Below are 16,249 nucleotides of genomic sequence, written 5' to 3'. Positions count from 1 at the left end.
GAGCCGTCCTTCCAGTCTCCCCTCCACCGTCCGCCCACCAGGGCCCTGAGCTGAAACAGCCCAGCGTCCTGCTCTCTCCTCTCGGGGGCGGTGGGCATCGGTGGGGTGCTAGCTCCTGTCAGAGCTGAAGGCCAGGGGAGCTCCTGCTACCCCGCGGGCGGGCGGGGGCCCCGGGGGCTGTGGTCCCCGAGGCTGCCAGGGACCCCGGGGCCTGGGCAGAGCCTGACACCGTCCGCTCCCGGCAGCTGCCGGCGGGCGCTGCGTGCGTGTCTCTGCTTCCCCTCCAGTTTTTCCTGAACTTCCCGTTGGAAACACTTTTAACCGAGGGCGCCCGGGGAAGGCGCACGGCCGGGCGGGGCTGCAGAAGAGGAAGCGTGAGGGCCATGTGGGTTCGGGGGAAAGTGGGCGCCTGGCGCACGGCCCGTCCCCGGGAGGAAAGGTCAGCCCAGGCCGGGCCGCCGCCTGTTCTGCTTCTGCTTCTCGGAAAGTTCGGTTCTTCTCTGCCGAGGCCGCAGCGGACCGGCTGCCTTCCGGGGGGAGGGGACGGCGCAGCCTGACCAGGCACCGGCCCTGAGCCAGACTGCAGTCCTCTTTCCGAAGAATTTATGTTTCACCCTGGCCAGTGTGGCTCAGTGGATAGAGCGTCGGCCTGCGGACTGAAGGGTCCCGGGTTCGATTCCGGTCAAGGGCATGTTCCTGGGTTGCGGGCACATCCCCAGTGGGGAGTGTGCAGGAGGCAGCTGATCGATGTTTCCCTCTCATCGATGTTTCTAACTCTCTATCTCTCTCCCTTCCTCTCTGTAAAAAATCAATAAAATATATTTTTAAAAAAGAATATATGTTTCTATTGATTCCAGAGAGGAAGGGGGAGGGAGAGAGAGAGAAGCATCCATGAGGAGAGAGACTCATGGATCGGCCGCCTCCTGCACGCCCCCTATTAGGGACCAAGCCCACAACCCGGGCATGTGCCCTGGACCGGAATCGAAGCCAGGACCCTCCAGTCTGCAGGGCCACGCTCTACCCACTGGGCCACACCGGCCAGGGCTGCAGCCGGACTCTCTGGAGTGAGACGCTGGGATCTGGGATCAGGAAGCAGCACCCGCTCTGGCTGCAGGTCACACGGTGCAGGACTGAGCCTCCCCTCCCCTGGACGCACTTCCTCCTCCTCCTCTCGCCTCCTCAGAGGCTTTTCGGAAAGCTGAGCGCTACTTCCGGACGCCTCACCGGCCCAGAGGGAACCCGGGGGCTGTGGAAATGTCCTCAAGCTCCTTCCATGGAACACGTCCCTGTGCTAACTAGGCTCCGTCAGCATGTCCCACAGCCGCCTCCTCCTGCCACGGTCGGGGCGGAGGCCCTGGGTCTCCACGGCGGGCCCGAACCCAGGGGAGGGGGTCCTGGCAGTCTTGGGGGGAGTCATGGGGTTAACGTGATATTCATAATAGCATCAGGAGCCCAGCGGGCATAGCTCTGTGGTGAGTGTCGACCTGTGAACCAGGAGGTCAGGGTTCGATTCCCGGTCAGGGCACAGGCCCAGTTGTGGGCCCGATCCCCAGGGTGGGGCGTGCAGGAGGCGGCCGATCGATGACTCTCTCTCATCATGGATGTTTCTCTCTCTCTCCCTCTCCCTCTCTGACATCAATAAAAACATATTTTAAAAAACAGTATCGAGAAGTGACTGTCTTTTTCACGGGCTGCTTTCTGCACCACGGGAGCAGGGGAGACGGTGGCTGAAGCGTGTGTCCTTGGCGCCAACCAGGACGTCAGCGTCGAAGGACCTGCAGCGCAAAGATCGTCATTTGTCTCGACGGTGCCCAGGGAGGGGTGGCTTTCACCAAGCAGCGCCCGTGCGTGTGCATTTTTGGACAGAACGGCAGTGCTCGTAAGCGCGTCTACCACAGACTCAGCGCGACCGCGTGTGGAGGGAAAGGCCTGGTGGCTGAGCCGGACGCTTCATGGGACACGGTTCCGTGACTGACGGACACCCGCTGGCTCTCCGGAGAGGCCCGCACGGGGCTCCGAGAAACGCGCAGTGAGCGTGTCGCTTCGAGGCCAGCCGTCGGCCGTCGCTGTGGCCGCTGACGGGGTCCAGCTGTCACGCACACACTGGGCCTCTGGCCACCGCGGCGGCGCCCGCGAGCTCGGCCGCCTCCTGACACACGACAGCTTTCCCGGCAGTTCCCGGGGTGACGTGAACAAGCGCGATCTTTGAGAACACGGTGACGCCGGAACCTTTAAATGGAGGTTCCTGGCTTTGGAGAGAGGGGAGGAGAGAAGCGAGGGCCGGCTCACCTGGCCCCGCCGCCGCGGGAGAGGAGCCGCACGCAGGCCGCGTGGCCGCAGTGCAGCGCGTAGGCCAGGGGCGCGCTCTCGTTGACGTCCCGCAGGCTGCTGTCCACGCCCAGGTCCAGCAGGGACCGCACGCACTCCGCCTGCCCGGCCGCCGCCGCCCAGTGCAGGGGTGTCCTGGACAACGGGAGGGAACGGCACAGGGATCGGTGAGGGCACGCGGGACAGGCGCCGGCCCACGCCTCCTGCCTCGCTCGGGGCTGCGGGAAGCGTGCTGCTCGTTAGCGTGGAGATGGCGCTCGTGTTGCGGGAAGTGGGCGCTCCCCTCTGGCCTGAGGGTTCTCCCTCCGCCTTCCTGAGAATTCCTGGGAGAGGAAGCTGTGGCTCAAAGCGGAGGACGTTTGCTGTTGTGGATCCGCACCCGAAGGTACTTTCCGTGGATCCTTGGGGGGGGGGGGAGAGGAGTGACCTCTGAGCTGGGAAAGGTCGGTTCCTCCCGCCCCACGGACCCTCCCTTCCCACAAGCACTTTCTCTCACTGGAAAGAGGGGAAGTCAGTGACTGCAACGGCTGAAAGCACCGAAACCTACAACCTTCTGAGAAATTCTACCATAAACACCGGCCCTCAGTTCCCACGCGAAGGGCAGCTGCCGGGGGGAGTGAGGGCCACGGGGGCGGCTGGGCCCCGGAGCAGGAAGCCGCCCCGGGGACCCGCTCGCCCTGAGCGCCTGCCTCCCTCTGCCTCTCATCTCGGGTCCCACGTCCTCCGAGGCCAGGGGCTGGCGTCCTCGCTTAGCGTGTGGCAGCAACACGGGAAGACTGTCCGGAGCCGGTTCTGGAAGGATTCCGGAGCAGGCGGCTCCCCAGCCCGCCTCCCCCAAGGCCTTGCTCCCCTTCCGGCTGTTCCCTTTCTCCCGCGACTGCGGCCCCCTCCCACCAACCCCCCCCCCCCCACGGCCCGCCTGCTGGGACCCATGCCCCCGGCCCCGGAAAGGCCTGCGCGCAGCAGGGAGATGCATCCTGACCGAGTCGGCCCTCAGCCACCTCCGCTCTGAGGCTGCGGTGCAACCCGGAAGGTTCTGTCCCCAGGACTCAGGTGTCTCATGTCCAAACACAGAACGAGGGGCCGCTTTGTGCCTCCGTGAGCGGGTAAGAGCCACACGGCCTGCACGACCCTCAGCTCACGCTCAGCGCTCTCATGTCGGCGTATTACCCCGTCCTCCCTGAGCGACGCCCCCCCACGCAGAGCTCAGCGGAGCATGACCCCCGGGAGTCCCAGGGCGACAGTGGGGGCGCCTGTGGGAGGCTCTCTGCCCGGAGGCAGGGGAGGGGCCACTCGCTGCCCATCCCCGGGGCCGAGGCTCCGCTTCCGGGCCCTGTCCTGGCCCGCAGACACCTCTCTAACGACCGGCTCCCAGGTCCCGGGCTCTGACACAAAGCCCCTACTGTGCGCCGGTCGGTGCGCACCTGCTGCCCTGATGACGTAACTCAGGAGGAAGGAGACAAAACTCCTGTGAGAGCAGCTGCTCACCAGCAGGGAGCTGAGCGGCACCGCGCCCTGGGGCACGGAGGGCGACCGGCAAACAGACAATGTGACAGCGCACCCTACGCCTCCCCCTCCTCCCCACGCCCTTTCCTGCCCCGCGAGGGCAGTTCACGCCGTCCCTGCACACGTGTGAGCGTGGCCGGCAGGACAGGTGGTCCCAGCACACGTGTGACTGTGGCCAGCAGGACAGGTGGTCCCAGCACACGTGTGACCATGGCCAGCAGGACAGGTGGTCCCAGCACACGTGTGACCATGGCCAGCAGGACAGGTGGTCCCAGCACACGTGAGACCGTGGCCAGCAGGACAGGTGGTCCCAGCACACGTGTGACCGTGGCGGCAGGAGGGGTCAGTTGGGTCGCCCTAACCTTGAACGTGTGGAGAGGGTGGCAGCTCCAGCCCCTCCCGCCCCCGGTACCTGTCGTCCACGTCCAGAGCCTGCAGGTTGCACTCGGGGACGCGGGCCAGTTCGGTGATGATGTCGCTGAAGCCGGCGGCCGCGGCCATGTGCACGCAGGTCTTCCCGCTCTCGTCGTCACAGTTGATGATGGACGGGCCCTGGTGGTGGCTCAGGATGATGGAGCACAGCAGCCTGTTCCCGCTCTGGGAGACGCAGAGGCCCTATGCGGCTGCTGCACCACTCCGCCTGCGTCTCCCGCCTGTGGTCTCCCCGCCTGTGGTCTCCCCGCCTGTGGTCTCCCCGCCTGTTTGATCCCTGCCCCAGTTGGGGTGCGAGCGCGAGGCAATCAATGGATCTCTCTCTCTCTCCCCTCCCCCTCCCTTCCACTCTCTCTAAAATTCAATGGAAAGAATCCCCTTGAGTGAGGATTGAAAAATAAAGAACAGGGGTTCCCACCCCAAAGAGCCCAGCGCAGCAGGCATGGAGGGTCTGCTAGGGGCCCCCTGCCCGGCCCACCAGGTCCAGGTCAGCGGCTCTGAGAGAGCAAGTTGCACCCCAAGGTCTGTAACGGCCCCTCTGCATCCTGGCAGGGTGTCCTCTCACCAGCCGATGCCCCCACATCCTCCCAGTGGCAGGCTTGCACTCCCGGGGCACGGATGGGGGAGGAGACCAGGTGAGTCTCCCTGTGTAAACGTAGAAACTGCCTCTGAGCGTGAGGCTGCCTGTGGCCACCCGCTCCCGGGCCGGACACGCAGGTCAGCAGGCCCTACCTGCACCGCCCAGTGCAGAGCCGTCTTGAAGTCCTTGTCCACCAGGGTGGGGTCGGCCCCCCGTCTCAGCAGGACCTGGGTGTGCTGAGGCTGGTTGTGGAAGGCCGCCCAGTGGAGGGGGGTCATTCCCTGGGAAACAAGATGGGGGGTGAGCAGGGTGTGGGGGGGGGAGCCCCCCGTCGGCTCGCTCATTCCTCACATCGTTCGTCCAGCTCAGGTCCTGAGGGGCTTTGTGCTGCGGACACTTGGGAAGTGAGGGCAGCGAGACCCCTGCCCCACGGGACCGCCCTGTGGGCGCGGAAGACAAACAGCATGCGCCCACGTGAGCCGAAGGGCCACTCGGATCGCCGGATGCTAGAGACTCACGCAGAGCGCAGAGCCCCACGGAGGACGGGCCGGGCAGGGCTGAGCCGGGCGGGCAGGACGTGGCTGGCCCGTGTCACTCGAGCTCCCTGCTGGCTCGAGGCCTGAGCGTCTGTGTGCTATCCCCCCCACACCAGCTCTGGGTGAGTGACGTGAAGTCACCACGTCCACCAAACGGTTCCCTCCTCCTCTAGGGCATCAGGCCACACTGCCCAGGCTCCCCGCGGGCCCTGAGGCACGAGACCGAGTCCTGACCACGGACACGTGACCACGGACACCCGGCCACTGACACACGAACGCAGCCACGAAGCCCCCCAGGCTGGCCCAGAACACCAAGCCCACATGGCCCGCACGCATCTCTCCTCCCTCCCTGTCAGCTGAAAGCCAGGAGGGCCGGCTGCAGAATGTGCTGGAACCTCTTGTTAACAAGCCCGAGGCCCCTGAGCAGGTGGCACAGGGCCACCGCGGCCACCAGCGCCGGGCGGTGCGGCCAGGACCCGAGCTCAGCAGCGAGCCACCAGGCAGGTCCCTCTGCGCCTCAGCTTGTGCAGAGGAAGCCGGGAAGCCCGCGTCGTACGCGAGCGGAACTGGGTCTGCGCATGGGGCCCGCCGGGCACTGGCGTCGACGTGGCCCCGGCCAGCTCCATGTTCCACGTCGTTAGATCGTGGTCTGCGCTCAAGTTTCCAGCTCCAGCCTCTGACGCGGAGCTCAGAGAGGGTCCTGGGGTTTCCTAGAATGGGCTCCACGTGGACAGGGAGGCGGTGGGAGTGCATGGACTTCTCGGGCCGTTCCCAGGGCGAGCGAGCCACGGGGTCCACGCGTCTCAGGGCTCCTCGTGGCCACACCGGCCCCAGGGCTTAGGAATCAGGACTCAGGGGAGGGGGTTCTTTTTACTCCGCGTGGACGTCCTCTCGCGGGCCAAGGCCGCCGGCGTCCGTCACTGGCTTCGGTGTGAAGTGGCCCCCGTACCCGGGACCAAGGCATCAGGACGACCGAGTGGCTGAGTGGGAACCCCTGTGTGGCTGCCTGCCGTCGGGAGCCGGGAGCCCAGAGCCCGGAGCGGTCACAGCGCCGCACAGACGCCGGCACAGGGAGGACGCCCCGGCCCTGGCTGCGCCTCTGACTTTATAAAACCTGGCTCTGCCTTTCAATCCGACACGCGGGCAGGGACGGCGGAGCAGGACCCCTGTCTGCGAGGATCGTGGTCCCCGAAGCACCACGGAAACCGCAGGCCCCGGAGGCCCAGGCCCACGGCCGCCTCCACGCACCCTGTGCTCCGCGAGGCGGGAATCGGTGCGAACGTCGCTGCGATGAAACTGTGATGATAGTTTAACCACAACCTGCTCACCGTGGTCCCCTGAGCACCGGCTGCAGGAGTCGGTCCCCCAACCCGCCCCCCCCCCCATGCTCGGTGCGGGGCGGGGGCGGGGCACGGCCATATTTCATACGCCTGCTTGGTGCCGAGAGCTTCAAATACGTTACCTTGCTAAGTCTCTTTTTAAGATATATTTTTATTGATTTCAGAGAGGAAGGGGAAGGGAGAGGGAGAGAGAGAGAGAAACATCAATGGTGAGAGAGCCGTGGATCAGCTGCCTCCTGCTGCTATCGAGCCCGCAACCCATGTGCCCGACCGGGAATCAACCCGTGACCTCCTGGCTCACAGGGCGACGCTCCACCACGGAGCCCTGCCGGCCGGGCAGCCTCGCGGACCCTTCGCAGCAGCCCTAACACAGCGTGTTCCGCCAGCGCCACGGCGACAACGGGGGAGGAGTGACGCACACACAGGGGAGCGGCCGCCGGGCGCCGCCTGGCTGCGTGGGGCGGTGGGTTCACGCCCAGGCCCCGCGCCTCTGCCCTGCACGGCAGGCTGGCGACGCCGAAGGCAAGCTCAGACGCTGGGATGCTCCGCCTGCGACGAGCCGGACCCGGCCTCCTCGCTGCTCCGGGAGGGCCTCACGCCGTCAGGGCTGCCGCCACAGACCGTGCTCCCTTCCTTCTGTCAGCACCTCGGGCCCCTCCTCGGGGTGCAGCTGGCAACCCTTCCCTTTCTGCGAGGTACCGACAGGCATGCACCCGCCCCTGCTGCCCCCGGGGGGTGGGGTCACTCTTAGAAGTGGCTGCCGGCCCTGTCGAAGGTCCCGTGTGGAGACCTGTCACCCACGGCTTCTCTGAATAATGACGGTATTGCAGCGCACGCGATACGGGTCATGCACACACACGTTGCACGTCCATATCCCACACAGACGGGCCGCAAAAGCTTTCCGTCGAGCCAAGGGGTGTCCAGGCGGAATCGGGCTAATGAGAAATACAACGAGCCCTCCTAGAGTCAGTGACACGAGAACCAAAGCTTCCGGAACCCACTGACCTGGCTCTCGGTGCCACAGCACAGCACACGCGGCTGAGGGACCTTCCCCCCAGCGCCTCCGTCCCGCCTCCGGGCTGAGCGGAGGCCCCTCGCGGCCGCGTCAGGACCCGCCGACCACGCCAGGCCTGCGTGGCCCAGTTGTTGAACCAGGAGGGTTGTCAACCTATGAACCAGGAGGTCCCGGTTTGATTCCCGGTCAGGGCACAGGCCTGGGCTGCGGGCTCATTCCCAAGCGTGGGGCGTGCAGGAGGCAGCCAGTCAGTGATTCTCTCTCATCACTGATGTTTCTGTCTCTCTCTCCCTGTCCCTGCCGCCCTGAGATCAACAAAAACATATTTAAAAAGGCCTGGGGCGCGGCCACACCAGTGCCCTGGGCAGCGGAGGCCGAGGTCACTCCCTGGGGCCCTGCCCTGCACACAGTGGTGCCCCAGCCGCGCTCACAGGAAGGGTGAATGACAGATGCAGGCGTCCAGGCGCCCGCGGGGCCACAGGGAGTCTCAACGACCCACGTCTGCCCGCCCACACGTGGAGCCCACTCCTGCCGGCGCCCTGGAGTCACTGCCACGCGCTGGGCCGCGGAGCAGCCGCGGGAAAATCTAGGCGTCGGTATTGCCGCCAACACCCAGGGGCCCTGGTGGGGGTGGAATCCACTAGCTTGAAAACCAAAGTCCTAGTTCGGTGAAGAGGCCTCCCCCAGCCCGTGGGGGCCGTGCTGGTCTCGTGGCCTTGGGTGCCTGCCGAGTCCCCGGGGGCGCGGCCCGTGTGACCCTCGAGCAGCAGATGGCCCTGGACCGCGTGCGGATGAGTCACGCTGTGCCCTGGGCCTGCGCCACCGACATGCCAGCGTCCTGGCCGCTTCTCAACTTTCCTCCCAAAACCGCTGCATCTTCTGTTTCTGACCCAGAAACCTGGCCCAGGGCCTCGCAGCGTTCCTGCCTCAGAGCTGCCCTTTCAGACACCGACCGCACAGAGCGGGGGCGAGGGTGCCCGGGGCGGGCGGGCAGGTGGCCGACAGACAGGGCAGCAAACACCCCCAGGGGCTCAGGCCGGGGCTCCCGGGGCCCAGCTGGGCTTGGGGACATTTAAATGCACTTACCATTGGTCTCCCCCCCCCCGCACACGACTGCCCTCGCAAAAGTCATAAAGGGTTTTCTGCAGACGAAAAATTGGGATAAATTATGTATGCTAAAGATTTTTAAAAAATCTTTTAGAGGTGCAGTAACAAATGCCATTTTCTTTAATTTTATTTGTAAAAAAAATCGTGGCTCAGGGTTGAGCGTCAACCTATGAACCAGGAGGTCAGGGTTCAATTCCCGGTCAGGGCACAGGCCCGGGTTGCGGGTTCGCTCCCCAGGGTGGGGCGTGCAGGAGGCAGCCCATCCATGATCCTCTCATCATGGACGCCTCTCTCTCCCTCTCCCTTCCTCTCTGAAACCAATAAAATATATAAAAATAAGTAAATAAACACATTTGGCTGTCCCGCCTTCTGCTGGCTGTGAAAGGGGTCTCTCGGGCATTCGATCCGGCTGCCTCCCCTGCAGCGCCTCTGCCTGTGGCCGCCTCCCCTGAGCGTTACGCGTGGTTGGTGCCGAGAGCGACACCCACAGGCTCACGTCTGCTTTGACGACTCGGATCTGCTTCCTCGGAGGCGGCTGTCGCGGGAGCGCGAGGGTCTGCCCTCCAAGCAGGAGGTGCACCGGACAGACCACGACGCAACCTGAACAGTGGCCTCACGGGCGGCTCTGGGCGAGTGCCACGTCCTGACCACAGCCCACAGCCCACAGCCCACAGCCCCCCAGTGGCGCTCCTCCTGCCGAAGCCCCCAGAGCAGGGGGCGCAGGCCCCGGAGTCCCATCACTGTGCCCCCCCCCCCGGGTGTCACGCTTTGCGACGTCCCTCTGCGGTGCAGGACAAAGGCGCGCAGGCAGGTCCACGCCTCCCCCCCACCCCCCCGCCGCACAGGGGGCTCTGACCCAGTCACCTCACAACCAAGCCGCGAGGCCAATGAGACGGAAAGAACGAACAGCCCATCAGCACAGAACAGAGTCCAGAAAAGGAACTGCTGACCTAAAAAAAGAAGCCTCGTCGCGCCCGGAGAACACAGCGCAGGCCCCGGGGGCGGAGGCGGCAGCCAGACCACAGCAGAAGCAGTGGCCCGAGAAGGCCCGTGGGTCGTTTCATGTTTTACAATTTCTGCACAAGACGCACGTGAGCTGCCCCACGAGCGGCAGAGCGAAGGGTAAGGGGTGCTTTTCAGAACGTAAACGCCCACCAACACACGGACGTGACCCGTGACCAACAACGGCCCAGCGGGCGCTCTGCCCAGCCAGTCACAGAGCGAGCACGGGTGACAGGCGACAGGTGACCCTGACCTGCGAAGGACGCCCGTCTCACGGCCACCAGGGAAACGCTCGCTGAGGAACGGAAGCGCCGACGGCCGGAGAGCAGCCCTGCGCCCGGCGGCTGCGCTGACACGGCGGGACGGCCCTGGAGCAGCCGGGCGGGGTGGAAGCAGACGCGCACGCCCCCCCGCCCAGGGCTCTTCCGGGGAAAGGCTCCCACACCGCGGGCGCTTGCACGAGAGCAGAGCAGGCTGGATGGTGGCCCCGAGAGACCCCACCGCCGGGCACAGGGAGGCCCAGCAAGCGCAGGTTCTCACAGGACATCGTCCCTCCTGACGGGGACCCGCACCGAGCCCCCGGGGGGCCTGGGACCCGATGACCCTGAGCCCTGTATAGGCCACGTGGGTTCCTACACGTACACACCTACGATAAGACGACTCACAAATGAGGCACCGCGAGCGATGAACAACAGCCAATAAAACAGAACCGCTGCAGTAACAGACAGCAGCCCGGCCGGCGTGGCTCCGTGGCTGAGCATCGACCTGTGAACCAGGAGGTCACTGTTTGGTTCCTGGTCAGGGCACATGCAGGAGGCGCCGATCAATGGCTCTCCCTCATCATTGATGTTTCCATCTCTCTCTCCCTCCCCCTTCCTCTCTGAAATCAATAAAAATATATTTTAAAAATGTACACGGTAATAAAAGTTATGTGAATGTGGCCTTGTTAGTAAAATACTGAAGGTGACTTGAACACAGGCACTGAGGTACTGAAACAGTCCGAGAGCTAAGTGATTGACAGGCAGGGACTAGGTGATGGACAGGCAGGGACCAGGTGATGGACAGGCAGGGACCAGGTGATGGACAGGCAGGGACTACGTGATGGACAGGCAGGGACTAGGTGATGGACAGGCAGGGACTACGTGATGGACAGGCAGGGACCAGGTGATGGACAGGCAGGGACCAGGTGATGGACAGGCAGGGACTACGTGATGGACAGGCAGGGACTACGTGATGGACAGGCAGGGACTAGGTGATGGACAGGCAGGGACTAGGTGATGGACAGGCAGGGACCAGGTGATGGACAGGCAGGGACCAGGTGATGGACAGGCAGGGACTACGTGATGGACAGGCAGGGACTACGTGATGGACAGGCAGGGACTACGTGATGGACAGGCAGGGAACAGGTGATGGACAGGCAGGGACTACGTGATGGACAGGCAGGGACTACGTGATGGACAGGCAGGGACTACGTGATGGACAGGCAGGGACCAGGTGATGGACAGGCAGGGCTACATGATGGACAGGCAGGGACTAGGTGACGAAGGGACGGGTCCCATCCCAGGGCCGGGAGGGGAGATTACGTCACGCAGCTCAGAACAGTGTGCGACTGGAAACGTGTGAACGGCTTCTCTCTGGAACTTTCCGCGCCGTCTTTTCGGACCTCCGTTGGCGGTGACTGCCCCGTGGATACGGACGGCCGCGTGCAGCCGGGGAAGGAGGGCTGTCGGCCGCGGCGGAAGCAGCTCTGGAGGAGCAGCTGCAGGACAATGGGGGGGAGCGCCGTGCTGTCCTGCTCCTGTCTGCGCCCCGAGAGCCGGCAGGACGCCCACCTAACCGGGCCGAGGGGGGCGGGGACCAGGCGTCCCAGCGTCACTTGTAACGTTGACGTTTTAAACGAGCGAATGTGTCCGTGTCTCACTCGTCTAAGTAACAGCTAACAGCACTGCCACCGATAATAACACAGGATCCTCCTCGGCCGGTCGCTGGGCGAGGACCCGGTGCCTCCGCGTGACTCTCCCCGATGCACAGCCATCTTTCCTTGAGCAGGTCCGGGAGGCGTCGGAAACAGCTCTCCTCTCTCTCTCTCTCTCTCTCTCTCTCTCTCTCCATCCCTCACTCCCTCCCTCTTCAGTCCCAGCTCACGATCTCATGTCTCCAGTGCAGTGAGATTTCTCCAAATGGACCCTTTCACCCTGAGCCGTGGTTGCAAGGAGCTCGGTCGCCGAGGTAATTCCTGGGAAATATTCCCGACACCCGGGGGCAGCCTCCCCCCTCCCCCAGCGCACCTGTCCCTCCTCCCTGAGCCGTCCTGCTGCCAGGTTTGGCGGGTGGAGGGTGGGTGCCGAGGCTCTAACTGTCACCCTCGTGCGCAGTGGGGGCCGCACTGGGCGGGCTCATAGGGACACAGGGGGCGGGCGGGGCTGTGCAGGTCGGAGCTCTGAGAGAGAGAGGCGGGCTCCTCCACGCCACGGCCTGTCCTGCCCACGCAGACCACCCTCCCCCCGTGCCAGAGGGCGCCCGCCCTGCAGATGACCTGGCCGGGCGCACACAACCCTCCCCGTGAAACCTACAGCGGCGACGAATCTACATCAGTCACAGGCGCGTGGGCAGGTGGCTTCAGGAGGGTTTCAGACACAGACACGCTGGGACACGGGGCGTGCTGGGACACGGGACGCGCTGGGACACAGGGCACGTTGGGACACGGGACGCGCTGGGACACGGGACGCGCTGGGACAGGCCCGGCAGGAGCTGCGTGCTGGGGGAAGGGCCCTGTCTGAGGCCCCTGCTCTGCATTTGCCATGACGGCAAGAGGCTGGCTCCCTAGCCAGGGAGCTTCTGGGGTCCCTGTGCATGAGGAGGAGCCGGAGCCGGCTCTGTGCTCCCCACACGTTCCCCACGCCTGGCGAGTGGCCTTTGGAAAGCCCGTCCTCGCCCTGCCACCGCCGGCCCCCGAGGGGAGACGGCCACGTGGCTGGGAGTGTCTGTCCGCCAAGGGCACAGGGCGAGGCCTGGGAGGGACTTCCTTCTGGGTCTGAGGACTGAAGGGCCCCTTTCTAAGAGCCCAGCTCGGGGCCGAGGGAGGAGCTGGGGGAGGAGGAAGGGCTGACGCAGATGCTCCCCCAGCTCCTCCCTCTCCAGTGGCGCCCAGGGGTCCGCGTGCGCTTGCTGTCCCTGCTTCTTGTTTTAAAGCAGAAGTGGAGGCTGGGGCGAGTCTCGCTCTCCTGGGCTTTGCTGCAACCACTGAGGACACGGCAGTGAAAGCAGCGGTGACCACGGAGCCAGAGGCGTCCGACCTCAGACCCGCGGGGCTTTCTGGGCGGTTGCCGATGCCAGGCGCCGAGGGGCCCTGGGTGGAGGCTGGGGGGGTCCTGGACGGAGGCCGGAGGGGCCTGGGTGGAGGCCGGGGGGGCCTGGGTGGAGGCTGGGGGGGTCCTGGACGGAGGCCCCGCCTGCCCCTGCTCAGGGCTCCGTCCTCCCGTCTGGGCCGGCTGGTAACGGGCCTGGGCGCACGCATGGCCATTGCTGTCGCTCTGTTCGCTTAAAGTCCTCACAGCCCTGGTGACGTGAGCCAGCGAGCACACGGGGTGACGCGGGCGCGGACACGCGGGCATGCACACGGCTTTGGGGCCCCTCGGGGAGCAGCGGGAACGGACGCAGCCCTGCCTCTGGGAGGAGGTGCGGCTGCAGGAGCCGGCGCTGCTGGGGGCTCCCGTGGGCCCCTCATCTGGAGCTTGGCCTCTGCAGGGCCGGGCCGGGCGCTCTGTGGGGCCTTTGGCGTGAAAATGGTGGCTCTGAGGCGGGAACACAGACACGTTCCCCCCCACACACACACACGTGGTCAGGGGAGCCCCCCTCGGCGTGCACGCGGCCAGGGCCCCGTCCCTCGGGCTCACCTCACTGTCCTGGTGGTTGACCTCGCTGCGGCCGCACTGCTGCACCAGCGCCGTCAGCAGCCTGCGGAGGGAACGGAAGCAGCTCAGAGAACAGAACCCACGCGACTCAGAGGCAAGACAGGCGGGGCCCCGGCCTCCGAGTGCGGACGGGTCTCGGGACAAGTTCCCGGGGAGACAGCGCGGAAACCCGCCGGGACAGAGCCCCCGTCTCCTCCTCTCCCGCCTCCTCTGGGTCTTGGTGCTCCTGGGGTCACAGGGGATGAGGGGGAGTCCTCGGGCCCCAGCCCCGTGGCGGGTATGTGCTGGGAGCAGCACCCGCACACGCAGCCTCCAGCTGCCCCCACCGGTGCGTCCCCCCTCCCGTGAGAGGGCGCACCAGCAGGCAGCATCCGCAATGCGCTTCCTCTTTGTAAAACATGCAAACGTCTGAGCGGGATGGCAGCCTCCGTGAAACGACGACAGGATCCTAAGCCCAGACTCGCATCCGCACTTGGTGGACGGAGGTCAGCACTCCGGCTGCGGGAGAGGGGCAGGCGGGTCGTGGGGGGTGGGGCCCGGAAGCGGGGGCCAGGCGGCCTGGGTTCCACAGCGGGAGACGCTGAGTCGCGTGGCGGAGGGTGGCCCCGGGCGTGGCGTCCTTGGGGGTGCAGGGACCCCCGCTGAGCGCCGGGCCGTGACGGAGCCGCATCCGTTCAGGGTGCTCTCGTCAACCCGCCACGACCTGCCTGCGTGTGTCCCCGGACTCCGTTCCTGCAGCAGGAACAGGCAGCCCCGTCCAGGCCGGCCTCCTGGGGGGGCGTCATGACCAGGCCGCTGCCTCCCGGGCACCACGTGTCCCCTCGGGCTGCGGGCTGTGTGGTCAGCACTCGGGGGAAGCTCGCCTTCCTGGCTCCCCTCCCGAAGCCGCGGGGCCGTCAGGCGCGGGTTCCAGAGCAGGAAGGGGGGCTGTGACCCGCCCAGCGAGGCCGGGGCTCCGAAGGCCAGGAGGAGCCGCCTGCGGCCCCCGGGAGCGGCTCGGGAGCGGCGTGTGGTCAGTGGCTTCAGCTGCTGAGCCACCGACAGCACCGGCTGACCGGGAGGGTCCTGACGGGCAGGCACCCCTTCCCCTGGGGTTGGAGCCGTGGCGGGAGGGGGGGCCTGGCCGGGGACCCCGACGCCCAGGCCTGGTTCACGGAGAGTGAGCGGCGTCGTTCGCAGGCTGAGCTGTTAGGAACTCGGGCTTTTCCACGCCTTCCTCTCTCGCTGCTGAACGCGGGGGCCCGGGGGCGACCGCTGAGACGGGAGGCGCTGCCCCCCCGCCCCCCCAGGAGCAGCGACGTTAGGCTCAACCGTGTGCGACACGGGCTCTGGCCTCATCCAGCAGCAGCGGCTCCACAAACGGCCGGCGTCTCCGTGGATCCTGCAGTGACGCCGAGTGAGGCACGGACGGCAGTTGAGTGAGTCAAAGCGGAATCGTCTTAAAAGACGCATTTGCGACCCAGTTTCCAGAGATTCCTCTTATAAAACAGTGCGGCTCTGTGACCAACGTCTGGGAGCCGCCTGGAAGGCCCGTTTCCTCCCTCATAGTCAGAGGAGCCGCCGGGCGCTGCCCACGACGTCGCACCGAGCCGCCCGCCGCGGCCCGAGCTCCTGCCTGTGGACCCGTTTCTGTTCTTCTGGGTTTTATCCAACGGCACCGAGAAGCCAGGCTTGGCTGGAGTCGCCCTGGAGTTTCCCAAGCCTTTTATTTTCGTGTGAAACAGACTGAAATGGAGAAATCCTGCCCCCCTTCCCCTCCCCCGCACCCAGAGGCCTTGGGCACCGCCCCCCCCCACCCCCCGCCCCCGACTGAGCTGGAGTTTTAGCTCCGGAGACAGGACACGGAGACAGGCCCCCGAGCGCCTGGTGCAGCCTGAGCCCCTCGTCCGGGCAGAGGCCCAGAGCCCAGGGCAGGAAACGCCGGATCCACAGCTCTGAGGGGCTCCCAGCAGGGGAGGGGGGCACGGGGAGAGGGGGCGAGGCTGAAACACAGACTGGGGAGAGCACAGCCTGGGCACGACCCTCCTTTGCGGCTCAGTGTCTCCAGAGAGGACCTCCTCGGCCGCCCCACCAACCTGGGGCTCCAGCAGCACCTGCACCAGGTCCCTCACCCCGGGCCCCCCCACCCTGGGCCCCCCTCACCCCCGACCCCCGCCCGCGACCCACCTCACGTCGGGCGCAGCCGTGGCGGCGTGCAGGGGCAGGCGGCCGCTCTTGTCCGCGATGCCGTGCTTGGCGCCGTTGCGGAGCAGAGTCACGCAGCCCTCCAGCCAGCCCTGCGGAGAGAGGGCTCGTCACCCCAGGCTCGTCACCGCCCCTGGCTCCGCCCGCCAACCGCGAACACCCCCCGCCCCCCCCCCCCCCCCAGCTGAGCACGTCCTGCTGGACTCGGGTCAGACCTGGGGAGCTGCCGTCGGGGTGACCTCGAGTTTTCACGGGACCTGTGCCCCGTCCGATGGCGGCCGATTCCCAGGCTCTCTCTCCTGCCC

At 66.1% G+C, this 16,249-nt stretch overlaps 1 protein-coding gene across 1 annotated transcript in view; it reads right to left on the bottom strand.

Moving 5' to 3' along the window:
- Positions 1-16,249, bottom strand: part of ANKRD55 (ankyrin repeat domain 55) — a gene marked incomplete at its 5' end in the record, with an annotated part of 34,185 nt that overhangs the window by 8,109 nt on the left and 9,827 nt on the right. The window contains 5 exons of the mRNA XM_081089665.1: positions 2,290-2,463; positions 4,247-4,431; positions 4,999-5,127; positions 13,743-13,803; positions 15,927-16,036. Coding sequence (XP_080945791.1) covers positions 2,290-2,463; positions 4,247-4,431; positions 4,999-5,127; positions 13,743-13,803; positions 15,927-16,036 — 659 coding nt within the window. The remainder of the gene's footprint in view (positions 1-2,289; positions 2,464-4,246; positions 4,432-4,998; positions 5,128-13,742; positions 13,804-15,926; positions 16,037-16,249) is intronic.

The sequence above is a fragment of the Myotis nattereri genome (assembly GCF_964212035.1).
Source record: "Myotis nattereri genome assembly, chromosome: 4".
Taxonomy (NCBI): Eukaryota; Metazoa; Chordata; class Mammalia; order Chiroptera; family Vespertilionidae; genus Myotis; species Myotis nattereri.
The sequence above is the reverse complement of the archived record's forward strand: the minus strand, read 5'-3'. Positions and strand labels throughout refer to the sequence as shown.